Here is a 21199-nt window from a genome sequence, read left to right as displayed (position 1 = left end):
GAAGCTGGTAAATCGTTTTCTGATGCTTTTCTTGCTAACTGACAGTCCGGTTGCTTTCCAGGCTTAATCTAATTTTGTTTCTTTTCAAAAGTTACACCAGATTTTTGCAAAAGCACTGGTTGCGGTGTGTGTTTTACGAAAAATGTATTGTAAAATAATCCAATCAAGATAGGAAACTTGCTGCTATTTGCTAAGTGCGCAAATTTCATTAAAAATCATTTTATTCCATTTTTAATGAGTACAGTAATGCTTTAAATAAATATTCCACTAAACATTAAAAATACATCAAAAAACAAATTTTCTTCTTCAACAGATTGATCATGTTTGATTGATCACATTGGTCTTTTAAGTCACGTCTTATGATTGCACGTTGGCAAGGCCTGTGCTTAAACAGAACAACTAACAAAAAATAGCGAACTAGCAATCCTCAAAATTTTTCCAATTTGTGCATCGAAAAGTTCTGTGATTTGAAGAGAAAATTGCTCTTATCATTGGTTAGTAAACTATTAAATATTCAACGCTTCTTCAACTTCAACGGCCCTGTCTTCAACTTGTTGTTTGTAGAATCTTAGCATCATATTTTAGCAACCATTTGCATAAAGACGGCGGGTGCACAATATATTAAACCGGAGATTCAGCGATCAGGCCACAAAGAAATCTATGATCAATGGTCCCATAGAATAGCCAAGACAGTGATTATATTATAAAGCATTAAAGCAGTCCTAAAGCAATGTAAAAAAAAATTCAGCTTCTTGCACAAGCAATACTGAAAAAACCCATGACTAAACTTAGTGATGTTTTAAGGTGAAACTAAGCATTAATGATTTGATAAACATAATATTTTCGGAAAAAAAATTACTGCTTTTGTAGTGCTGTTTGTTTGCAACGCAATCTTGTATGGCTTTTAAACTATTACGACAATTCGCTTGGGGCTTGGGTCGCAAGATTTATCGAACTGAATTTTTTTTAAAAATGGGTCGCCCTGAAAACGTGTTGGGGACCACTGCTATAGATGATCAACGTCCTTGCATAAAAAATATATTCGTTGCCATCATTATGAGCAAAACAATACTAAACATAATTATGTCTGGCTCAAAAGTCTACCCTTGCTCCCTTAGAGCCAGGGCATGCCGGTTGATTTTCGATGGAAATTTGCGAGTTCGGTGAAGCAACCAAGTAACGAAAATCAATCAAATCTTCCAGTGAAGTGGTATCCACTTGCTCATGAAAATACGAATAAGCAACAAGATCTGGTTTGCTGAAAAAGATAAAGTATTTTCTTATTTCTAGACTATGCACGTGGATGACAGTTTATCTATTCCAGGTACAAATTTGTTATGAACAAACTCAAATCCAAGCTACAATCAATGAACTGGATACTGACCGTTTAACTAACTGAAACAGATCTTCATCTCCAATATCATCACACATAGACAGATCAAGAAGCGTGAGGTGAGGAAGATATGTGTCTAGTGATCTTAGCCATAGACCGGATAGGTATTTGAGTCCTACTAAAAACATTTGACGCAAATACCTGAAAACATAATACGTTAACATAAAAAGCAACACTTAGAATATGCATGCAGGCCTTATTAGCATTTAGCAACCTACACATTGTAGTACACAGACTAAAAACAAATCTAAATCATCATCGCGTTTTGTTTAACATGCAAGTTTTTACGGGGCATTTCTGGCTTTATGTCTTGTCAGATGACCAGCTAGCTGCATTCGTAAATGATTGTAAGAATAACCTAAATGCATTACAAACTGCTACAATTAATGTATGTGCCTCGGGCTGCTATACAAAAACCAAATACATCTAAAAATTGATTGGTGCAAGTTGAAAAAAAAGCAACAACTGAACACAAAAAATGAAAGATCAATAAAACGTGAACTAATACCTTCGCTTAAATATTTGAGTAAAACCAACCCGTTACACCTAAGGAAGAATACCAGAAGTGACCTACTTCCTGACCTGCATGCTTTTACCAGCTTATCGATTCCATCATCTGTGACTTGATTACACCAATCAAACTGCACATACTGGAGCTTAGGACATCTGGAATCGTTCATTTAAGATGATCAAAAGTAATATGCATGCTTTCTACGAGTTTTAAAAATCATTAATAAATAAAATCAGATTGGTGGGCTATCATGCCGTTTTCTTGACAGTGGCATGACCATAGATATACTGTGGTAGAAGCAGCACTACATTTTCATTAAAGCAGGGGTCACCAACTGGCGGCCCGCGGAAGGTATCAGCGTACAAGTATAACCAAAAATACTTTTCTTGAGGAGTTAAAGAGCACGAAGGCAAAATATTATTATTATTGTAACTGTCTCCGCCGCCAGTGTAGCCAAATCGTTTGGCATCCGCTGGCTTCGATCAGTCTTTCAACAAGGTTGATAGGATCTCCATTCTGTTTTGTCCTTTGCGATGTTTTGCAATCGATGAAGATGTGGTGTGCTGAGCAGGGATCCCAGGCCAGCTTTTCTGATGTCAGATCTCAGCAGTTGTAATAAATTGGTACGGTGACGTCCGGTTCGGCCATGGTACTTTTTGCTGCCAATTATTGGAATTTCAAGGGCTTTCTGGGGAGGTGAGTCCTGGTGAAGTCTCAGAATGTGTCCAAACATGTTCCATCTCATGGTGGAGATCTTGCAAGACAATGGTTCACTGTTGCATATTTTGTAGAGATTTTTGTTCGAGATAAGACTGTTTGGCCAAGTATGACCAGTTATGACACGTAAATGTCTTCGATGACAGGCATCCAATCTTTCAAGACTTCATTTGGTAACAGACCAGCTATTACAGTTGTAGATCATAATTGGGATGCAGTACGCGTTGTACAATCTTAGTCGCAACTGTAATGGGATTCTCGATCTCTTGCTCCATAGTTTCCAGTGTGATCTGAAAGCGACATTGCCTAAATTGCAGCGGGATTTGACATCGGCAGTGCTGCACAATAATGATCCCAAAAGTTTGTGTGTACGCCATTTTTAGTCTCATTCATGAAAAGATTGTAGTTTTTCAGGTTCTTTGTAGCAATAGATTGTAGCATATCAAGTGGCTGTCTTTCCTCATCCAGAAACTCAACATCGTCTGCATACTCCATTTCCAAAGGCATGCATGTGTCAAATACAGGGGGGGGGGGGGGGTTTGGATGGTAGTCTCAAACCGATGGTAGTCTCAAAGATTGCGGACATTTCGTTGTTAATGCGCACATACAGTTTCGTGCCAGCTAGCAGGGTGCGGGTTAGTCGCAGTTCATCTTCATCACAGCCAGTGTCACGCTTTCTTTCTATCTCTTACCAGGAAAAAGACTTGGAAAGATTCGATGACGTAGTTTAATGGGTTATAACCGAAAAGCAGTCAATTAAATGTCGAATGGTTCCACTAGTGAAATGATAATCTAACTTCTTGAAGGACTTTAACGAACGGCTTCTCAAATAACTTTAATTTCGAACACAATTTATATCAGCACCAATTCTCGTCTACTTGTATTCGATTTCTTCAACTCTCAATCAACAATAATTTCTGCACCAACTACCAATCCACAACTCATAACACAACTCTCATAATAAACTCTCAGAATCAACTCAATAATAATACAACTCCCATAATAATCATTACGCAAACTACACCACTATTTATAGAAAGTTGTTTCGGTCTAGTAACATCGAGAAGGTTACGTAATGTCACATTGTTCTGTCAAGTTGCAATAAACGTCAACAAGCAGAAGCTTAAAGAAGTCTAAAGAATGTCACGTAGGGTATAAGATTCTTACATAATAAATATTTCGCAATCGGACATCTACTGGTAAAAACATCCTTATGACGTCACGACAAACGACGCTCAGAAATTATGAAAAACAACAGAACATTCCAGATTTGCATGCTTACAGACGATTCTGGAAATGCGTTACATAATACAGATTTCTCATTCAAAGGTTACTTCAGGTCAATACCCGATAATAACACATCGCTCAAAATTCCATAATGAAAACAGCACATTCTGTCAAGACGCAAAGCAGCCCGACGCGAGGCCTTGCACATTGATTGTGACAGCCAGCTTGGTCTAAAATTTGAAGGATTTTTTTGCGTTTGATGGTGTCAAAGGCTTTGGACATATCTATTCCCATTTTGTGGAAGTCCCATTTTCCAGCCATTACCACTGAAACGAGCATACGTTGCTGGGTTGCTTATTTTAAGATTGCAAATATCGTGTAAACACTAGTGTGCGTTTCACCGTTATTGGATTTCACGAGCAGTGTTCCTTTATGCAAGCTTTTGTTCGCAAAATAGGTCGGTGTGCCAACTCAATTTATACTAAATTGGCAAAAATATGGAACGCTTCACGATTTTGCGTGTCATCCTTGCGCAGGGACCATGCTAATCTTCTCTGTATCGTTCCAATTTTAGTATATGTACTGCCGAAGCAAGTACTGCAAAATGTTGTTAATCAACAAATCTTGCCACGCTAATAAGCACCGCATGTGACAGTTGTCTATAAATAATAGATGAAAGACGGTTTTATAGACTCTCACAAAAAGGATGAAAAACCAACTCATTGCTTTTTTAGAGGGAAGACTGTTCATGAATTACGATAGAATTACGATTTTTCGGTGATTTCCTGAAACGTTTGTTTCATGGTGCCTGGTGTCTTTTGCCCTGTTATTGGAGCCTATTTTTCGCTGATATGTTTGTAGGTCACTATTGTTGCCTGAATTGCAATGTGTCAAACGTTTCGTTGTTTGCTCAAATTGTTAATTGCAAGATAACATTTGTGAAGCGAAGTGACAACACCACTCTTGCTTGGCGATGAATATTTTGATGAAACCACTCGCCTCGCTATAAGTGCGCAAAACAAGTGGCCTCGTTTATTAAACATTGTTAAAGAAGTCAAAAGTGTTGTTAAAGGAGCTTGGCCTGGCAGTAGCGTTGTTCGACTAATTGTGTTGCTGCCGTATTTTCAGACAAATATTAACAACATGTAACGCTGGATACTGGGTACGAAATTCGTTCTTTTTTAGCATAAGAGTCAACCTACCTAAAATTTTATTAGTGCGGCCCGCCACAGCTTTCCTTAGTGCCAAAGTGGTCCGCATGCAAAAAAGGTTGGTGACCCCTGCATTAAAGGATTACCGTTTAAAATGAAACGTGGCAAAACATGAGAGGTGGCAAAGAGGTGGCAAAACATTTAAGGCTAAAACATGCCATATTACTTACACAGTAGAAACTGCAATGACAGTGAGGTCAGTAACGGATTGTGAGTCAGTCAATGCGAGGTGGACTAAATGACACATGGAGTCTTGAGCAAATAGTTGTGTTATGACAGGAGCGGATATCCGCTCTGCAAGCTTTCTAAGATGTAACCATTTCAAACTGAAAAAAAATATTGCACAATAAGAGGGTAATAATAATTATATACTAATTGAAAACTAAAGACAATATTAATTTTGAATTGTCAGTCAGTTATGCAGATTTTAATTTCCATGCAGATTTTTGCTGACTCAGTATTTTGATCTTTTAGTATGGCCAAGATTTTATTGTTGCCGCAGTTGGATGTAGCTTCGTTGTAGTCGGTAAGTTTTCTATCTCATGTGGTCACGTAGCGTTTTGTTGGATATACTGATTACATGATGTAATTTTGGAAAGTGGTGAACTGGTGACTTTTTTCATTGCTTTGGATGTCCAATTTACGCATTCTAGACTGTACACTGTACAGCATGACTGGTTAAACGTAAGTGTTGAAAATTTCTGGATTGATTGGGAGCCTGTTGGAGATTAAAATCTTTTTATTCTTTATAATATTTAACTAACCTAAATGGATACACAACTTTATGCCGCGGTCCGAATGCCGCAAAGCCCGAATGCCGCAATGCATGAATCACGTGAGATTTGAGTATTTTTTCATTTCTTTTCAAGTTCATTTCTCACGGTAGCAATTTCAATTTTCATTTTTAATCAATATAAAAATGAAACAAAAACGAATTTTTTTTTTTAACAAAATAAAGATGAGACTTGGTTGTTTCTCAATAAACCAACCAATTGGTCTTCCAAACGCGTATGAAAAAGGGCAAGGCCACATTTCTAGTACTAGTGGACTTGTGGCATAATTTTAACTTTTAATATTTAAAAAAAGAAACCTATTATATCTATTAAAAAGCAAACAAAGAAATCAAAGTTATTCTACAAAGGTTATAAAACAAGGAAGGTTGTTGAACAAAGATACCAAGGTCAGGAGCAAAATGATTGGAAATCCTGAAATAGACAGTTTAGTTTTCGAAATGTTTGCTAAACATGAGTTTAAAATTCGAGATTATTTAAAAAAATAATTTAAAAACATAGCCTGTCCAAAAATTATGTTTATTTTAACACAAAAACACAATTGGTTCAAATAAATGTTTCTGGCATTGCTTCAAAAGCATGGATGCCACTCTACACTAAATATTTTTTAGTAAAATATATATTATATATCGATAGAGCTTCGGTAGAGAGTTTGTCTTGTTGAACCATAGGCATACGAAGCCGAGTAACGTGATCAAGTTTAACATCTTCAAGTTTACATATAGAAACACAAAACTACGCAACAAATTAAGTATCGAACGTTTTCGACATCACAAGATGTCCTCTTCAGGAATAATATACATACAACTTAACTACATCTGAATAAAATACAATGGTTAACTAAATCTATAAACAGGAAAAGACAAAAACTGCACAGTACTTCTGACTAGCTCAAACTAAACGATAGGCTCCACGAGAATCAAAGGCAACTGCATCAAAAGATGTTAAACAGATCACATGATATGGTGGAAAGGCAAGGTGCGAAAAAACTAGTTGTTGTTTGCGTGATGCAAGCCTGACATACATCGGTATGTCAACAAGACATTTATCGACTAGAGCTGGGGAACACCTTAATTTTAATTCTGTACAGAAAAAGCGCAATTAAAGATCACATCTCATGTACAGAATGTCAAAACAACGTTTCTATCAAAAACAATTTGAGATCATGTCCAGAGGCAGGTCTGAGTATCAAACTAAGATTTTGGAAACCTTGTACATAAAACGTCACAATCCCCTCTTGAACAGACAATTGTATCCTTGCGGCTCGTCTTTCTTGCTCTCTGTATTTTAAAATTAGTTTTTTCGCACCTTGCCTTTCTACCATAATCATGTGATCTGTTTAACACCTTTTGATGCAGTTGCCTTTGATTCTCGTGAAGCCTATCGTTGAATTTGAGCTAGTCAAAAGTACTGTGCAGTTTTTGTCTTTTGTTGTTCATAGATTTAGTTAACCATTGTATGTTATTTAGATGTAGTTAAATTGTATGTATATTATTCCTGAAGAGGACATCTTGTGATGTCGAAAACGTTCGATATTTAATTTGTTGGGTAGTTTTATGTTTCTATATTATGTAAACTTGAAGATGTTAAACTTGATCACGTTACTCGGCTTCGTATTGCCTATGGTTCAATATTATATAACATATATAAATCAAATATAGTTATCACTGTCTGAAGCCTTAACAGCCTGTTTCACCTAACGGATCATCAGAAGGTCTGAAAAACATGCAAAAGTAATGAATCGATAATTCCTGAAATGATATTAAATATTACAACTGTAATTTAATCTGCAAAAAAAAACTTTTAAACCTGTAATTCCTGAAAAGATATTAAATATTACAACCGTAATCCAATCTGCAAAAAAAACCTCAGAATTACAAAGAGCTACCTCCGTCCTCCGACCTCCATCCGTTATCACAAAGCCTCAATTAAAATGTTCAGATCGAAACCAAGCAGCTTAATGCCAACACCTGTGACATCACAAAGAAGCAAAATGCAACTCCGATGAAGTAACCTGAACAAATGAAATGAATTTGTTTTTGTAAAACCTGTAAAAATTAAATGAGATTTATAACCTGTAAAATCAAATGAAATTTATTTAAAAAAAATTATAACCTGTGAAAATCAAAAGGAATTTATTTTATTTTGAAGTATTTGAGTTCAAATTTGTTTCTATGACGACATTTACCCACCAGTTCAGAACGCTTGTTCAGAAGGTGGCCACTATCAGCCTTCAGAATGGCCAGCTTTTCAGCCAAACATAGGCCACAATTGGCCAATGGTTCATTATCATTTATCAGCCTGCAATATTGCTTTATTGTGGGAGGATAATGATGCTTGTAACATTCGGGGTACAACTGTAGCTCAGCTTAACAGTATTACGGTTGAATATTTTATGCAATCTATGATGGGGCGGAAAATGTATGAAAATAAGCTTGAAAAATTCCATACCAATGTTGCTATCAACCTGCAAGCTAAAAGGAGAAATAAGCCAATCAAAGACTGCAAAGAGATTGTCCGCCACATCATTTGGCCAGAATGAATTTGATAAGACCGCATCTGTTTATAATGATGCCCTTTTGAAAAGTGGTTTTACGGAGAGAGTTTGCTACAACCCTGCTAATAACTTGTGCACATCTAGGAAAAGGAGCCGAAAAATGGTATTGCAGGCTGATAATGAACCATCTCACCCTGGTTGCAATTGTAGGGTGAAGCCAGATTGTCCTTTGAATGGGCAATGCTTGCAGAAGGCCGTTGTTTACAAAGCCACCATTGATAACGGCCCAAAGATTCTTAATTACATTGGTTGTTGTGAAACTACTTTTAAAAAACGTTTTTCCAACCATAAATGTTCCTTCATGGATAGGTCTAAACCAGGGATGTCCAATAGGATGGATCGTTTTTCAACTTTTTTTCCTAATCGCTTATTAATAGTGCGGAAAAGTTGTGCACTGACATTGTAAGCACAACACAAAAAAAAATTTTCAAAAATTTTAATATCTTGGGTTGCCCCAAAGAAGTTGAAATATTGGAAAAAGTGGAAAATTTCCAAAAAATATATTTTTTGTTTTAGTTTTTAATCGCTTGTTAAGAGTGCGGAAAAGCTGTGCACTGACATTGTAAACACAACACAAAAAAAAAATTTCAAAAATTTTGATATCTTGGGTTGCCCCAAAGAAGTTGAAATATTAGAAAAAGTGGAAAATTTCCAAAAATTTTATTTTTTGTTTTAGTTTTTAATCGCTTCAGAAAATTTCCGAAAATCAATATTTCGTTCGCATTGCTGATCTCATGGTTGTCTGTATCCTATTTAATAACATGAATATTCACCAATGTTTGCTGCCTTCCCTTTAGTGCGGGCCTTTTGTGTGTTATGTGTAGGTAACACAGCACACACTTGACTTACTGCAGGTTTCAAGCTATATCTCTCTCACGCAGCTACACGAATCGCAAATCGATCTCATGACGACGACCATAACTCTAATTTCGTCCCACCATACTAGACCACCAGACCTGTAGCATCTGCTGCATTGCACGACGTAGGTATGGTAATGGTTAGTGCTGATAAAGCTGGTATTATTGATAGAAACAAAGTTCGGAGATCAAAAAGTAGAATTCGAGAAGAATTGCAAGAGTCCAAGTCGGACTTTTACTCGATTTGTATTTTGATGGCACAAAAGACAAGACACTAAAGATTGAAGTAGGCTAGACGATCATGGGGTGTTTCACAGAAGATCTGTTGTTGAAGAACATGTCTGTATTATCGCCAAACCTGGATCTCAGTAGTTAAGTCCAGCCGCAGGAACAGCCAGAAGCATTGCCGACTCCATAATATCAGCAGTTCATGATAGAGGAACAGACAATAGCTTAGTAACAGCCGTGAGGTGTGAAGGTACTGTGGTAAATACGGGTCATGCAAGCGATGTTATCTGACTGTTGGAATTAGAGTTTCGAAAACCGCTGCAATGGTTGGTATGTCAACTCCACGCAAACAAATTACCCCTGCGGCATCTTTTTGAGTTTTTGGATGGCGGTACAACTGGTCCTCATGGTTATTCCGGACAGATTGGAAAGGATTTACTTACATGTGATAAAATGCCTATCCGACGATTTGAGTCAATACCAAGTAATTTTCCTCATATGGGTGTGACCGATTTAAGCACGGACCAAAGATACCTCTGGGACATTTGTCATTGCGTTTGTACAAGAGAAATTTCCAGTTCACTCGCCACAAGAAGTCCAGGTAAGCTTAATCACTCACGCTGGCTAACTGCGGGGAATCGCATTCTACGGTAGTACTGTATAGGGACCACAGAACCCTCTGATAATTGAAAAACGCTGGCTACCTTTGTCATGAAGGTATATGCTCCTATGTGGTTCGAAACTTAGTGCAATTCACTCTGTATCAGCGGTGCTGTTCATCTATGGCAAACCATCAGCAAATCTCACTACCTGTCGGATAAACTAAAGGCCATTGCCGATCCTGTCATTCAAAGAAATGGATTTTTTGGCCACAGCGAAAACATACTTTTATCAATGCTGTTTGACAAAGAATCACAGGGGCGTGAGCTGAGAATACGCCGTATATATACTGTTTGCACGAGAAACTCCCGTTTACGCTGAAATCCGGCGCTTCAAACTGCAAAAATTCAATTTTAATGCTGTCAGTTATGTTGATATGATATGCTGGCAAACCGATAACGACAAAACCGAACCTCCAATAACTATGAAAATGACAACAGAGAACTGTAGTCGTGCAAAAACATCAACACAAGACAACATTTTCTTAATTTCCCCTGCCACACGCAAGCAGTCGAGCGAGGTGTCAAGGTTGTCACAGAACCCTCTTGCAGTATGTGTTGCCGCTAACCAGCACGATGGATTCATCAGAAGTCGGCTACAATCCAGGAAAGACATGCCGCGTCTCAATACAAAACAAGATTTTAGATTATGTTCTTAAAAGGTTTGCGTATCCTATATGTACTTGTAATTCTAGTTGTAAATATTGATTTTCTGCGTAAATACAATGATTCGCGGGAGGTAGTGCAGTTGCAAATGTGTAAAAATGAAATTTTTAAAAATTTGCAATTTCTTTTTGAATTTTAAACTTTGTTGGGGCACCCCAAGATATTAATTTTTTTGGAAATTTAATTTTGCGTTGTGCTTACAATGTCAGTGCACAACTTTTCCGCGTTCTTAATAAGCGATTAAAAATTAAAACAAATAATAGCCTAATTTTTTTGGAAATTTTCCACTTTTTCTAATATTTTAACTTCTTTGGGGCACCCCAAGATATTAAAATTTTTGAATTTTTTTTTTGTGTTGTGCTTACAATGTCAGTGCACAGCTTTTACGCACTCTTAACAAGCGATTAAAAACTAAAACAAAAAATATATTTTTTGGAAATTTTCCACTTTTTCCAATATTTCAACTTCTTTGGGGCAAACCCAAGATATTAAAATTTTTGAAAATTTTTTTTGTGTTGTGCTTACAATGTCAGTGCACAACTTTTCCGCACTATTAATAAGCGATTAAGAAAAAAAGTTGAAAAACGATCCACCCTAATGTCCAACCTGCGGCCCACCTGAGATTTTTGTGCGGCCCGCTAGTCACTTTCACTCCAAGAAGTATTTTGAACTTCATGGAGAAAAAGGAACAAAATAGAAGAATGGTTGAATCATTCTTCTTTTTTAGTTGAGCTCACAGAAGTGCTAGCTGAGCTCAATTTGCTTTTCATAAGAGAAAGGTCAGTTGTGTAGTTCAAGGTTTGAGTGAATAAGTAGCTTTATCAGGAAATTAAAACTTTTCATAGCACAATTGAAAGCTGGCCAAATTGTACATTTTTGTAGTCTATCTGAAAGAGCTCAAGACAGGTCTGTAAACTATGAAAAGTATGCTAAGTTATGTGAAGATTTGCTTGAAGAATTTACAATCAGATTTTCTGACTTCAAAAAGATTGAAATTGAATTAAAATTATTCAGTGACCCAGTTTCAACTTTCATTTCAATGTGATAAAACGCCACCCGAATTCCAACTTTACTTGATTGAATTGCAAAGTCGAGAAAGTTTGAAAACTTTCCACAAAGAACACACTCTCCTTTATTTTATAAAGAATTACATTCATGTAATGAATTTAATAAATTGGTTAATTTGTCAAGAAAGTCATTGCGCATGTGGGGCAGCACATATTGTTGCAAGCAGTTATTTTATCCATGAAAAACATCAAAACTGCAGAAAGAACAGACTGACCGACAAACACTTAGCAAACATCCTGAAAATCAAGACAACGTCCTTTAACGCAAATGTTGATAACGTCTTAGCTGGAAAACAATGTCAAAAATCTCATTGACTTTGTATTGTAGAAATAAATTTTTGTTTCTTTCTATGTGTGTGTTATTTGTTCCTATTTTCAAAGATGAAATTAACGGTTTTTAATTGTTTCTTTATGTTACTATTTTTCTTGAAATTTAATAGGTCCTGCGGCCCATTAATTCATTTCAAGTGACAATGCGGCCCACTGCTATAAAAGGTTGGACATCCCTGGTCTAAACGAAACAGCACGGAACTATCTAAGGCAGTTTGGGACCTTAAGGACAGGGGTGTTGATCCTAAAATAACATGGTCCATCCATAGCTGTGCTCGACCTTATAGTGGAAGTGGTCGTAATATTTGTGGCCTATGTTTGACTGAAAAGGTGGCCATTCTGAAGGCTGATAGTGGCCACTTTCTGAACAAGCGTTCTGAACTGGTGGGTAAATGTCGTCATAGAAACAAATTTGAACTCAAATACTTCAAAATAAAATAAATTCCTTTTGATTTTCACAGGTTATAATTTTTTAAAAATAAATTTCATTTGATTTTACAGGTTATAAATCTCATTTAATTTTTACAGGTTTTACAAAAACAAATTTCATTTCATTTGTTCAGGTTACTTCATCGGAGTTGCATTTTGCTTCTTTGTGATGTCACAGGTGTTGGCATTAAGCTGCTTGGTTTCGATCTGAACATTCTAATTGAGGCTTTGTGATAACAGATGGAGGATGGAGGTAGCTCTTTGTAATTCTGAGGTTTTTTTGCAGATTGGATTACGGTTGTAATATTTAATATCTTTTCAGGAATTACAGGTTTAAAAGTTTTTTTTTTGCAGATTAAATTACAGTTGTAATATTTAATATCTTTTCAGGAATTATCGATTCATTACTTTTGCATGTTTTTCAGACCTTCTGATGATCCGTTAGGTGAAACAGGCTGTTAAGGCTTCAGATAGTAATAACTATATTTGATTTAATTCGCTCTGCTTTGCTTAGCATTGAGCACTTTTTGTAGTATTATTAGTTTTTATTGTTTTATTATATATCATATATATAATATATATGAATTTTTTGCGTCTCCATATTTGCAATATATATGTGAAAGACCTTGGCTTCAAAAGAGTTCTACTTTGATATCACAGTGTACTGATTACTTCTGCTATGACAGGGGTCCCACTCAAAAGTTTCCTATTTTTTTTATGATTTTATGCCAAAAAAGTCAAAAATTTTATGATTTTTTTGGTTATTTTATGATTTTTTTATGATTTTTCATCAAAATTTTATGCTTTTTTTATGATTTTACATCAGAGCTCGATGTTTTGTTATATTCAATTTTTTAAAGTATTTCTTTTTACAATTTAAGGATAAAAAGCGATTACGGAAAAACAATCAATGCAAGTCATCACGTCAAACCCAACATAGGCTACAGCTTTTGAGTGGAAGTACAAAACATATATATAATAATATACTGTAAGCTTGTTATTCTTTACATTATTTCAATATGGTTACATTGTTTAGCTCAGTTCAGAGCAAGCTGCACTTTAAAAATCAAATCAATGCAACAACAGACTTGCGAAGACATTGGGAATAACCAGTAGGCTACTTCTAGGTTCTGCAAAAATCTAACTTATCATAATTCCTTTGGAACAGACCTGTTAATCAGTATTTGCTGTGGCTTGATCTTTCTAGCATGGCTCATGTAAACCAACTTTTTAGTAACATTATCGGTACTCAAATGGTCAAACTGAATGTCTAGATCACCCTGCTTTGCTGAGTGCCGTAAATCAGTTATTATATTATTATACTCTTACTACAACCAGCCTAAAAAATAAAGAAAATGAATATGTAATGTGTGAAGAAAGTGAAATATGTGATGCAATAGTGCTTTACAATAAACGAAACAACTGTTCCGGAAGCTGCAATACCATAGTGTAGAACATGGCTAGTTGGCTACTATGTCACTTAATTAAATGCAAGAAGAGAAGAATACCTAGTTTCAAATAGCTACAGACCTATATTTTAACACTAATAGGGGCTTTTCTAAAATACGAGTGGCCACTATATATGGTTAATGCAACCCAAAGCTGATCTAGCCCTATTTCAGATCTCGAACCGAGTCATGACCTTACTTTAAATAAGTTCAGGCTCAGGGTTGTCGGTATTTTACCCGACCCAAAAAAACCCGGGTGGGTTTTTTCAAAAAAACCCACTTAAAAAAACCCAAAAAAACCCATAAAAAACCCCAGAGCATCATATTTGTCCAGTTTTTACTAGAAAATTGAAAAACTGAACAAAAACACTACAAGGCACTTAAAACAAACTTTAAATTAGGACTTAAGGATGTGATTGTAAAGTAACTTTCCAAGAATAAACTGAAAACGCAGTGGATATTGTACAGTACACAAAAATCAAGTAATACCCCTTTGTGTATACTACACTAAAACTCATTTATGCAAGAAGGCCTTATAGTTAAACTGGTGAAAGTACTACTCTACAGTAGTCTGTATATATGATGTGAAATGCAATTTAGGAGGCCATTTACCAATTACAGATTATGCAAAGCAGGACATTAAGGCGCAAACAAAACGGCACGAGACAAAACGGCGCAGAGACAAAATGGCGCAGAGGCAAAACGGCGCAGACATAACGGCGCCAAAGTCAACACAACAAGTTCAATTTATAGAACGATAATACTCTGCAACCATAACGAAAGTTTATGTGTAAATAAGGATTTTTGGAGCTGGTATACAAGTCCCCCCCCACCACCCTTGGCAACTCATGACAAAGAGGAATTGACCAAAACATGTTAACAAAATGAGGAAAAGGTTCTAAGCTTGTTACGTTGACTTTGGCGCCGTTTTGTCTGCGCCGTTTTGTTCGCGCCTTAATGTCGTGGACCGCAGATTCTGGATTCTAACGCTTGGCTGTTTCAGAGCATTTGCCTAAATGGCCATTGGCCACGCAATCGCTCAATTGCTCATCCATTACTATATATAATATATTTATAAATGATAAAAAATATTTAAACATGATGGCATAAATGCTCCTTGCCTTCAAATCTAAAGCAAATGATGCAATAATGTCATTTCTACTACGGTAGCATCAACTTGGTATAGAAATCAGTGGATATGCAACATCCAACTTGATCTTGAAATTAATGGATGATGCAACATTCAAGCAACAACAGCCTTAGTGCATTATTTTATTGAGTTATGCAAGCATTGTACTGTGAGTGAAAGGCACTTCATTTGTCAAAAGTAGTTTTGAGGTGAAATAAGCATGAATCTACCTTTTTTTGCATCTTTTTTAAAAAAACCCAATAAAACCCAAAAAAACCCGGTTTTTTTTAAAAAAACCCGGGCGGGTTGGGCTTTTTTAAAAAAACCCGGGTTTTTCTCAACCCTGTTCAGGCTTAACTCTAAACTTAAAATAAACCTCCATAGGTATCATAACCAATGATCCTTACTCGACTAGTGGCCAAAGTGACCCTATGAAAAACTATAGCGGCCATTCATAGTATAGAGCAGCCTCTTCACAACACTGAATTGAAAAATGATAGGATAATGATGATAAAATTTCTGATAGGATGATGATGATAAAATTTCTGATTCTGAAGTACAAAAAACCTAAGCCATACTAGATCAAGAAAATGCAAACAAAAACTAAGAGAGAGAGATACCGATTGCAAGTCAGCATAATTTAGGCTACTTCACACTCACAGCAAGGCAGTTGAAACACGAACAAAATAGAAATAAAAGAAATAAGACTGAAAATGGCGTTCGTTCAATTTCAAAGTCAACTTAACTTGTTGAGACAAAGTTAATTGGTAAAGAATTCCCTTTTACGATCTTTTCTTTTTAATTTCAGTTTGGAGCCTATAGCATTAGCAAGCACTTTTTCACATTTTCTTTTACAATTACGGCGATGTCAATTCTTGCTTCAGCTGCTTGAAAAACTTTTCGATCCAACGCTTTGTTTGACAATGCCTCCTGAAGCTTTGCATGCCCATCTCCAATAATTTCATCAGCAGCTTTAATGCTTGCTTCAGTTTTTTTAAATTTCATCTTCAATTTTTTCGACTTCCTTAAATTGTTTTTCTGCCATATTGTTGGCTTCAACAGTAGCCTGAGCCCTTTCTTTCTCTTTTCTCAATTTTTCTTCAAGACCTCTTTCCTGCTCAAGGTCAGCCATATACTTTGTATGAGCACCCTTTTAGTTCTGAAACTAGTGTTCTGTTAATGGGAAAGTTTACCTCATCATCATACCGATTTAGTTCACCTTTCACCATTCTCAGTGCAACAATTGTGATTTCTTTAAGAGAACTTCTATGTGAATCAATCAAATGTTTATTAATGGAGAAACTTCTTTCAGGACTGGCATTACCATGACTTAATGTTAGAACATATTTTGCAAGACAAAATAGTTGCGGATATTTTTTTATCCCAGCATCATCTAACAGGCCTCCAATTTTTGTCCAATAATAGTCAATTCTCTTGTAGGAAGACACCTTTAGTAGGGGTGTTACTGTTAAACCATATTTGATTAGTGCTTGAGTCCAGTAAGAAGATTGGGAATTGGTGTAGCTATTTGTTACTTTCAAGATCAGTCTTTTTGTAAAACTCATCTAGAATATCCTTAGATTGATACCATAACCACTGCAGTCTTGCCTTATCATAAAGCTCTTCTCTTAAAACAGATGTACATCAATTGCAAAAGCATTTGCAGGACACTTTTTAAGGCAATTGGAGACTGTCCAAGTTAGATTGACGATAGAAGTTGTAGCTCCAACATTATTTCATTTTTCTGGGTACAAAAATTGGGTGCAACCTAATTCGTACTCTAAACACTTCGTACCCTCATTTCGTACCCTGAAAAGATCAAGAGAAAAAATTAAAAAAAAGCCGAAGTGGCTGATCGCAGTATCGGCAATTTTAAAATTTTCCTCCTGAAAAGATTGAGATTGCATCCCAAAAATTGTGCCTGCTTAAGAACAGATGAATGGAACGACAAATGATGTAAAAGGTAACTTGTAGCAACCACAAAAAAGTTTAAACAGTCAGATTTAAATTTCTTGTCAGCTTCAGTAAGGACTGCAATATCACTGACTAAAATTTTTGCTCGTGTTCCAGCATCAATCAAGTTCAACGGCTTCTGAAGTTCTTTGTGACATCAAGCAAAAGATTTTCTGACTCTGTGGATGATGTTTTTTTTTGTTGTTGATAAATTTACTAAACAAAGCCGTGATCAGATAGCAGATTGCTGAGTAAAGAATAAGAATCAGTGGCTCTTCACATTGGAATAGGACTAAAAACCGTTCAAAGTCACCAGAAGCAAATGATACAAATGAAATATATTCAATCAAAGGATCTTTTAATGCTTCTGAAATCCTTTTGTATCTCTGGGTGGATGCAATGAAGTTTTTTTGCTGAGGCAAAAACTGCAGGAAATAATGTCAGAAGTCCCATTCAAGATTTAAGGACATGTCCGCCATGAATTTCGAGGCCTGAGTAACACATTGCTTGCAAATGGCCTCAATAGTTTCCTTGCCTAACCCTACGCTTTTTCCCAAAACATTGCTGTCAAATTATCCTTTCACCATTCTCCCACAATAACTGCAATGTCTTGAAATCTTGTCAGCGTCTACTTGTCTAGCCTATGTCTAATGACGTTTAAAACATGCAATGAAAGTATCTAGCTACGATCCTTTTCTAATTCCAGCTCCATAGGCAACGCTGGACTTGATTACGCAACCACATGTTATCCTAAATCAGTGCATTCAACAGACGGCGTCACAATCGTTGCACGAATAATTATTCTGTTATCATGGTTGGAACTGTTACACATTACACTATATCAATTTTTTGATTTTTACATGCTCAGTTCTCCATCACAACTAAATTTTATGATTTTTTATGATTGTGTCTAAATTTTATGCTATTTTATGATTTTTACCAAATCAAGCAAAATTTTATGATTTTTTATGATTTTATGCCGAGTGGGACCCCTGCTATGAGCTTGTTTCTTTGTGTGAAAGTCATTTGTGCCAAGAAAGTAAAACTCAAAATGCATTGCAATGATCGCATTGACAGAACTGATGTGATATCAACTGGATCAGCTGATTGACATCAACGTAGAATACTATATACTTTCAAAATGATGTAACACAGTATATATGCATGAAAATCGCAAGTAGTGTGAACGTGAGCTATTTGAGTCAAAACGCACGAAAATTGCAATGCAACAAATATTATGTATATATATATATATATATATATATATATATATACAATTATACATATTACATAATTATAGAAAACACACATAGTTAAAAGTCAGTTTTAGCCTACACTTCAAGTTTATCAAATGTTTCTGATCTTGGTAAGAGTTCCCTGTAGATGTGTCCATTTAGATTACAAAGAAACAAATGAATTAGTGACAGGTTCATCTTTATTTTGTTAAGTGGAAAACATTGAAATTGCTCTCAGTCTCGTGGCAAATAAAATTAGTACCGTGTTAAAAAAACAAACTTATTCGTACGATCGTCATTCGTGTCTTGCAGCCTAGCAATGGTGTCATTTCGACCCCGCATAAAGTCGTAGACCAAACATAAGTACCATAAAATATGTTGATACTACATAATTATTTGTAAAATTTATGTAAGTACTTTAAAAAACCTGGTAGTTTCCGTTAGTGCCATTATGCTTCTATCAGAGAAAGTATTGCAGAATGATATTTTAAATGTAATAAGATGCTTTAGATTGCGTATTGCCATCTTTATTGAAATATCAGTCAAATTTTCTCCATCTAGCACAAGCTTTTCAATCTTATTTTGTCGACAGACGAGTTGAGTAATACCTCTGTAAAAATATATAAAAGCAATTTTAATAGTGCGTCATAATAAAGAAAAACAAAAACTAGGCTAAGTTATGTGATAATGAATCTATGTGGATCGCATTGTAAAATCATCCAAACAATTGGCATTCAAAATGTTAAACAAAGGATACTAATAGGCTAAGGAATTAACATATGTCAGTATAATATATTTCCAATTAGTGCAAGTTCCATAAAGAAGAATGTAAATTATTAAACATAGTCGAACTAAAAGTATCATTTGATGCACTAAAGAAACTAACAAAAACTGAAAAAAATTGGCAAACTTACTTATCTGATAAGTGTAGGACTCCATTAGATAAAAAATGTTTTAACTGACAAGGCATGTCAGTTATGTAGAACAATCCATCATCTGTTACAGAAGAACAATGTGAAATATCCAGTTTTTCTAAATGTTGAAATTTACCAATTTCTTCCATCACCTCATCTGACAAATTTCTGCGATAGAAAAGTAATTTAATTCAACTTCTGAGTGAGACAGAAGTTGAAATTTATTGCATTTCTCACAAATACTGTCAGAATCGTGATGAGAGCTTAAGTTAAGCTGAAAACATTCCACAGTTAAACTGTAAATATGTATAAATGTATATAAATAAATAACAACGAAGCTTATATATAATAATCAGAAAAAAGTGATTAGCCTACCTGAAGTATTAGTGGTGCAACTTAAAGGTTAACTTATGCTGCATGGTGGGGTCTGCTACTATTCGGTGAGTCCGATTTGGTGAGTTCCTAATTCTTAACCCATAACCTTAACTCCTAACCCTAAAACGGCAATGATAATTAGGCTACGGTACCCGATAATTAAAAAAAAAATTGAAAAAATCCCCCAATAAGGGATCGGACTCACCGAAACGGGACATTCTGGAATGGTACATTGGTACAATATACGCTTGAAATGTATATATGTGCCATTGTACCGGTATGCTAAATTTTCTGCGGTAGTGTAAGTATCAAAAGACAAATGTTTTCACAGACTTAGTGAAAATAAAAGCGTTTGCTATATAATATATATAGGGATTAATGATTGCAAAATGTATCAACTTACCCACATCCTTCAAAAATAAGAGTATCAATCTTTGAACAATTTTGACAGATTCTGTTTAGAACAGGTGGAGAAATATCATCACAATAAGACAGGTTTAAACAAGTCAAATTTCTACAATTGTGCAGAGAGTTTTGTTGCAGTTCCCCAAGCTCAAAATCCCCTCCATACGTACTGATAGAAATAGATTTAACAAAACTGTGTATATGTTTGATAATAGGTACAAATGCGTCTGTGGAAGTCACATGACTATCAACGAGCAATAGCATTGTCAGCAAATCAATATCACAATTGTCAAATACCGGTACATGATTAGTTTCTTCAGAAGTCAAACTTAATTGTTTCAAAGAAGCATTTTCTTTCCATTCATTCAAGTCGAAAGACTTCCACAAGCAAGGATCAAAGATTAAAGTATTAAAATAATGACAGACATGTCTCACAACAAACAAAAGATGTGGCTGTGATAAATGCTTAAATATTTCCAACCACAGTTCTACAGGTAAGTTATTCCACGCTGGAGACACAACTCGATTTCCAGAAAAAGAAGCAGAGTCCTCCATTAGTACAAACAAAAATACAAAATATGAAACAACTTTTCTAAAACAGAGTAGTGATAGCCATGTCAAAGCATATGTATAGCAAGTATAGGCTATTTCTGCAATTAAGCACAAACAGTATTAAATTTAATACAGTGATACCATACCATAAATTAAACCTACAAGTAAATTCTCATTGTAAATTTTAACTTTTAAATGTCCCATTTTAATTCTGCCAACTCTTTAAGAATTGTTTGTTGAAGGTAGTGGCTAGGTTACTGATTGGTGTGATAAAAGTTTTTGTGTCTCTTTTTAGCGCAAGTGGTGAAACGACAGGGGAGATTCATTCCTTGATGTTGGCTGTTGGATGCCAAGTGCAACACTGGTCAATAAGCCACTATGTTCCAACAATGCTTTGTGTGTCAGCTGATCAACGTTTCATGAAGCTGAAAACCAAAAAGTACCATTCAAACAAAACATCTTCATTTTTTATAGTTGAACCACATATTTCAAAGTGTAATATTGCTGAGGAACAGACCACACCATCAACGATTGCACCATCTTTA

General features: G+C 35.6%; 1 protein-coding gene and 1 non-coding gene across 3 annotated transcripts; both read right to left on the bottom strand.

The window, feature by feature from the left end:
- Positions 1–209: 209 nt before the first annotated feature.
- LOC145780898 (F-box and leucine-rich repeat protein 13-like) lies at positions 210–20789 on the bottom strand. 2 transcript variants are annotated; one of them, XM_082592555.1, is made up of 7 exons: positions 20101–20789; positions 19323–19490; positions 18836–19018; positions 5230–5385; positions 1976–2059; positions 1385–1534; positions 210–1258 (listed from the first exon to the last, which is right to left on the bottom strand). In XM_082592555.1, the coding sequence occupies exons 1-7, from the start codon at positions 20655–20657 to the stop codon at positions 1093–1095; spliced, it is 1464 nt and encodes a 487-aa protein (XP_082448681.1). In that variant the 5' UTR covers positions 20658–20789; the 3' UTR covers positions 210–1092. The 2 variants fall into 2 exon arrangements, with proteins under 2 accessions (XP_082448681.1, XP_082448682.1); XM_082592556.1 differs by lacking the exon at positions 1976–2059.
- On the bottom strand, positions 4340–4446 carry LOC145781453 (U6 spliceosomal RNA). Its single transcript, XR_014290746.1, has one exon. It is a non-coding gene; the product is annotated as a U6 spliceosomal RNA (small nuclear RNA).
- Positions 20790–21199: the final 410 nt, after the last annotated feature.

The sequence above is a fragment of the Aplidium turbinatum genome, chromosome 12 (assembly GCF_918807975.1).
Source record: "Aplidium turbinatum chromosome 12, kaAplTurb1.1, whole genome shotgun sequence".
Classification (NCBI taxonomy): domain Eukaryota; kingdom Metazoa; phylum Chordata; class Ascidiacea; order Aplousobranchia; family Polyclinidae; genus Aplidium; species Aplidium turbinatum.
This window is presented reverse-complemented; position numbering and strand designations above follow the sequence as displayed.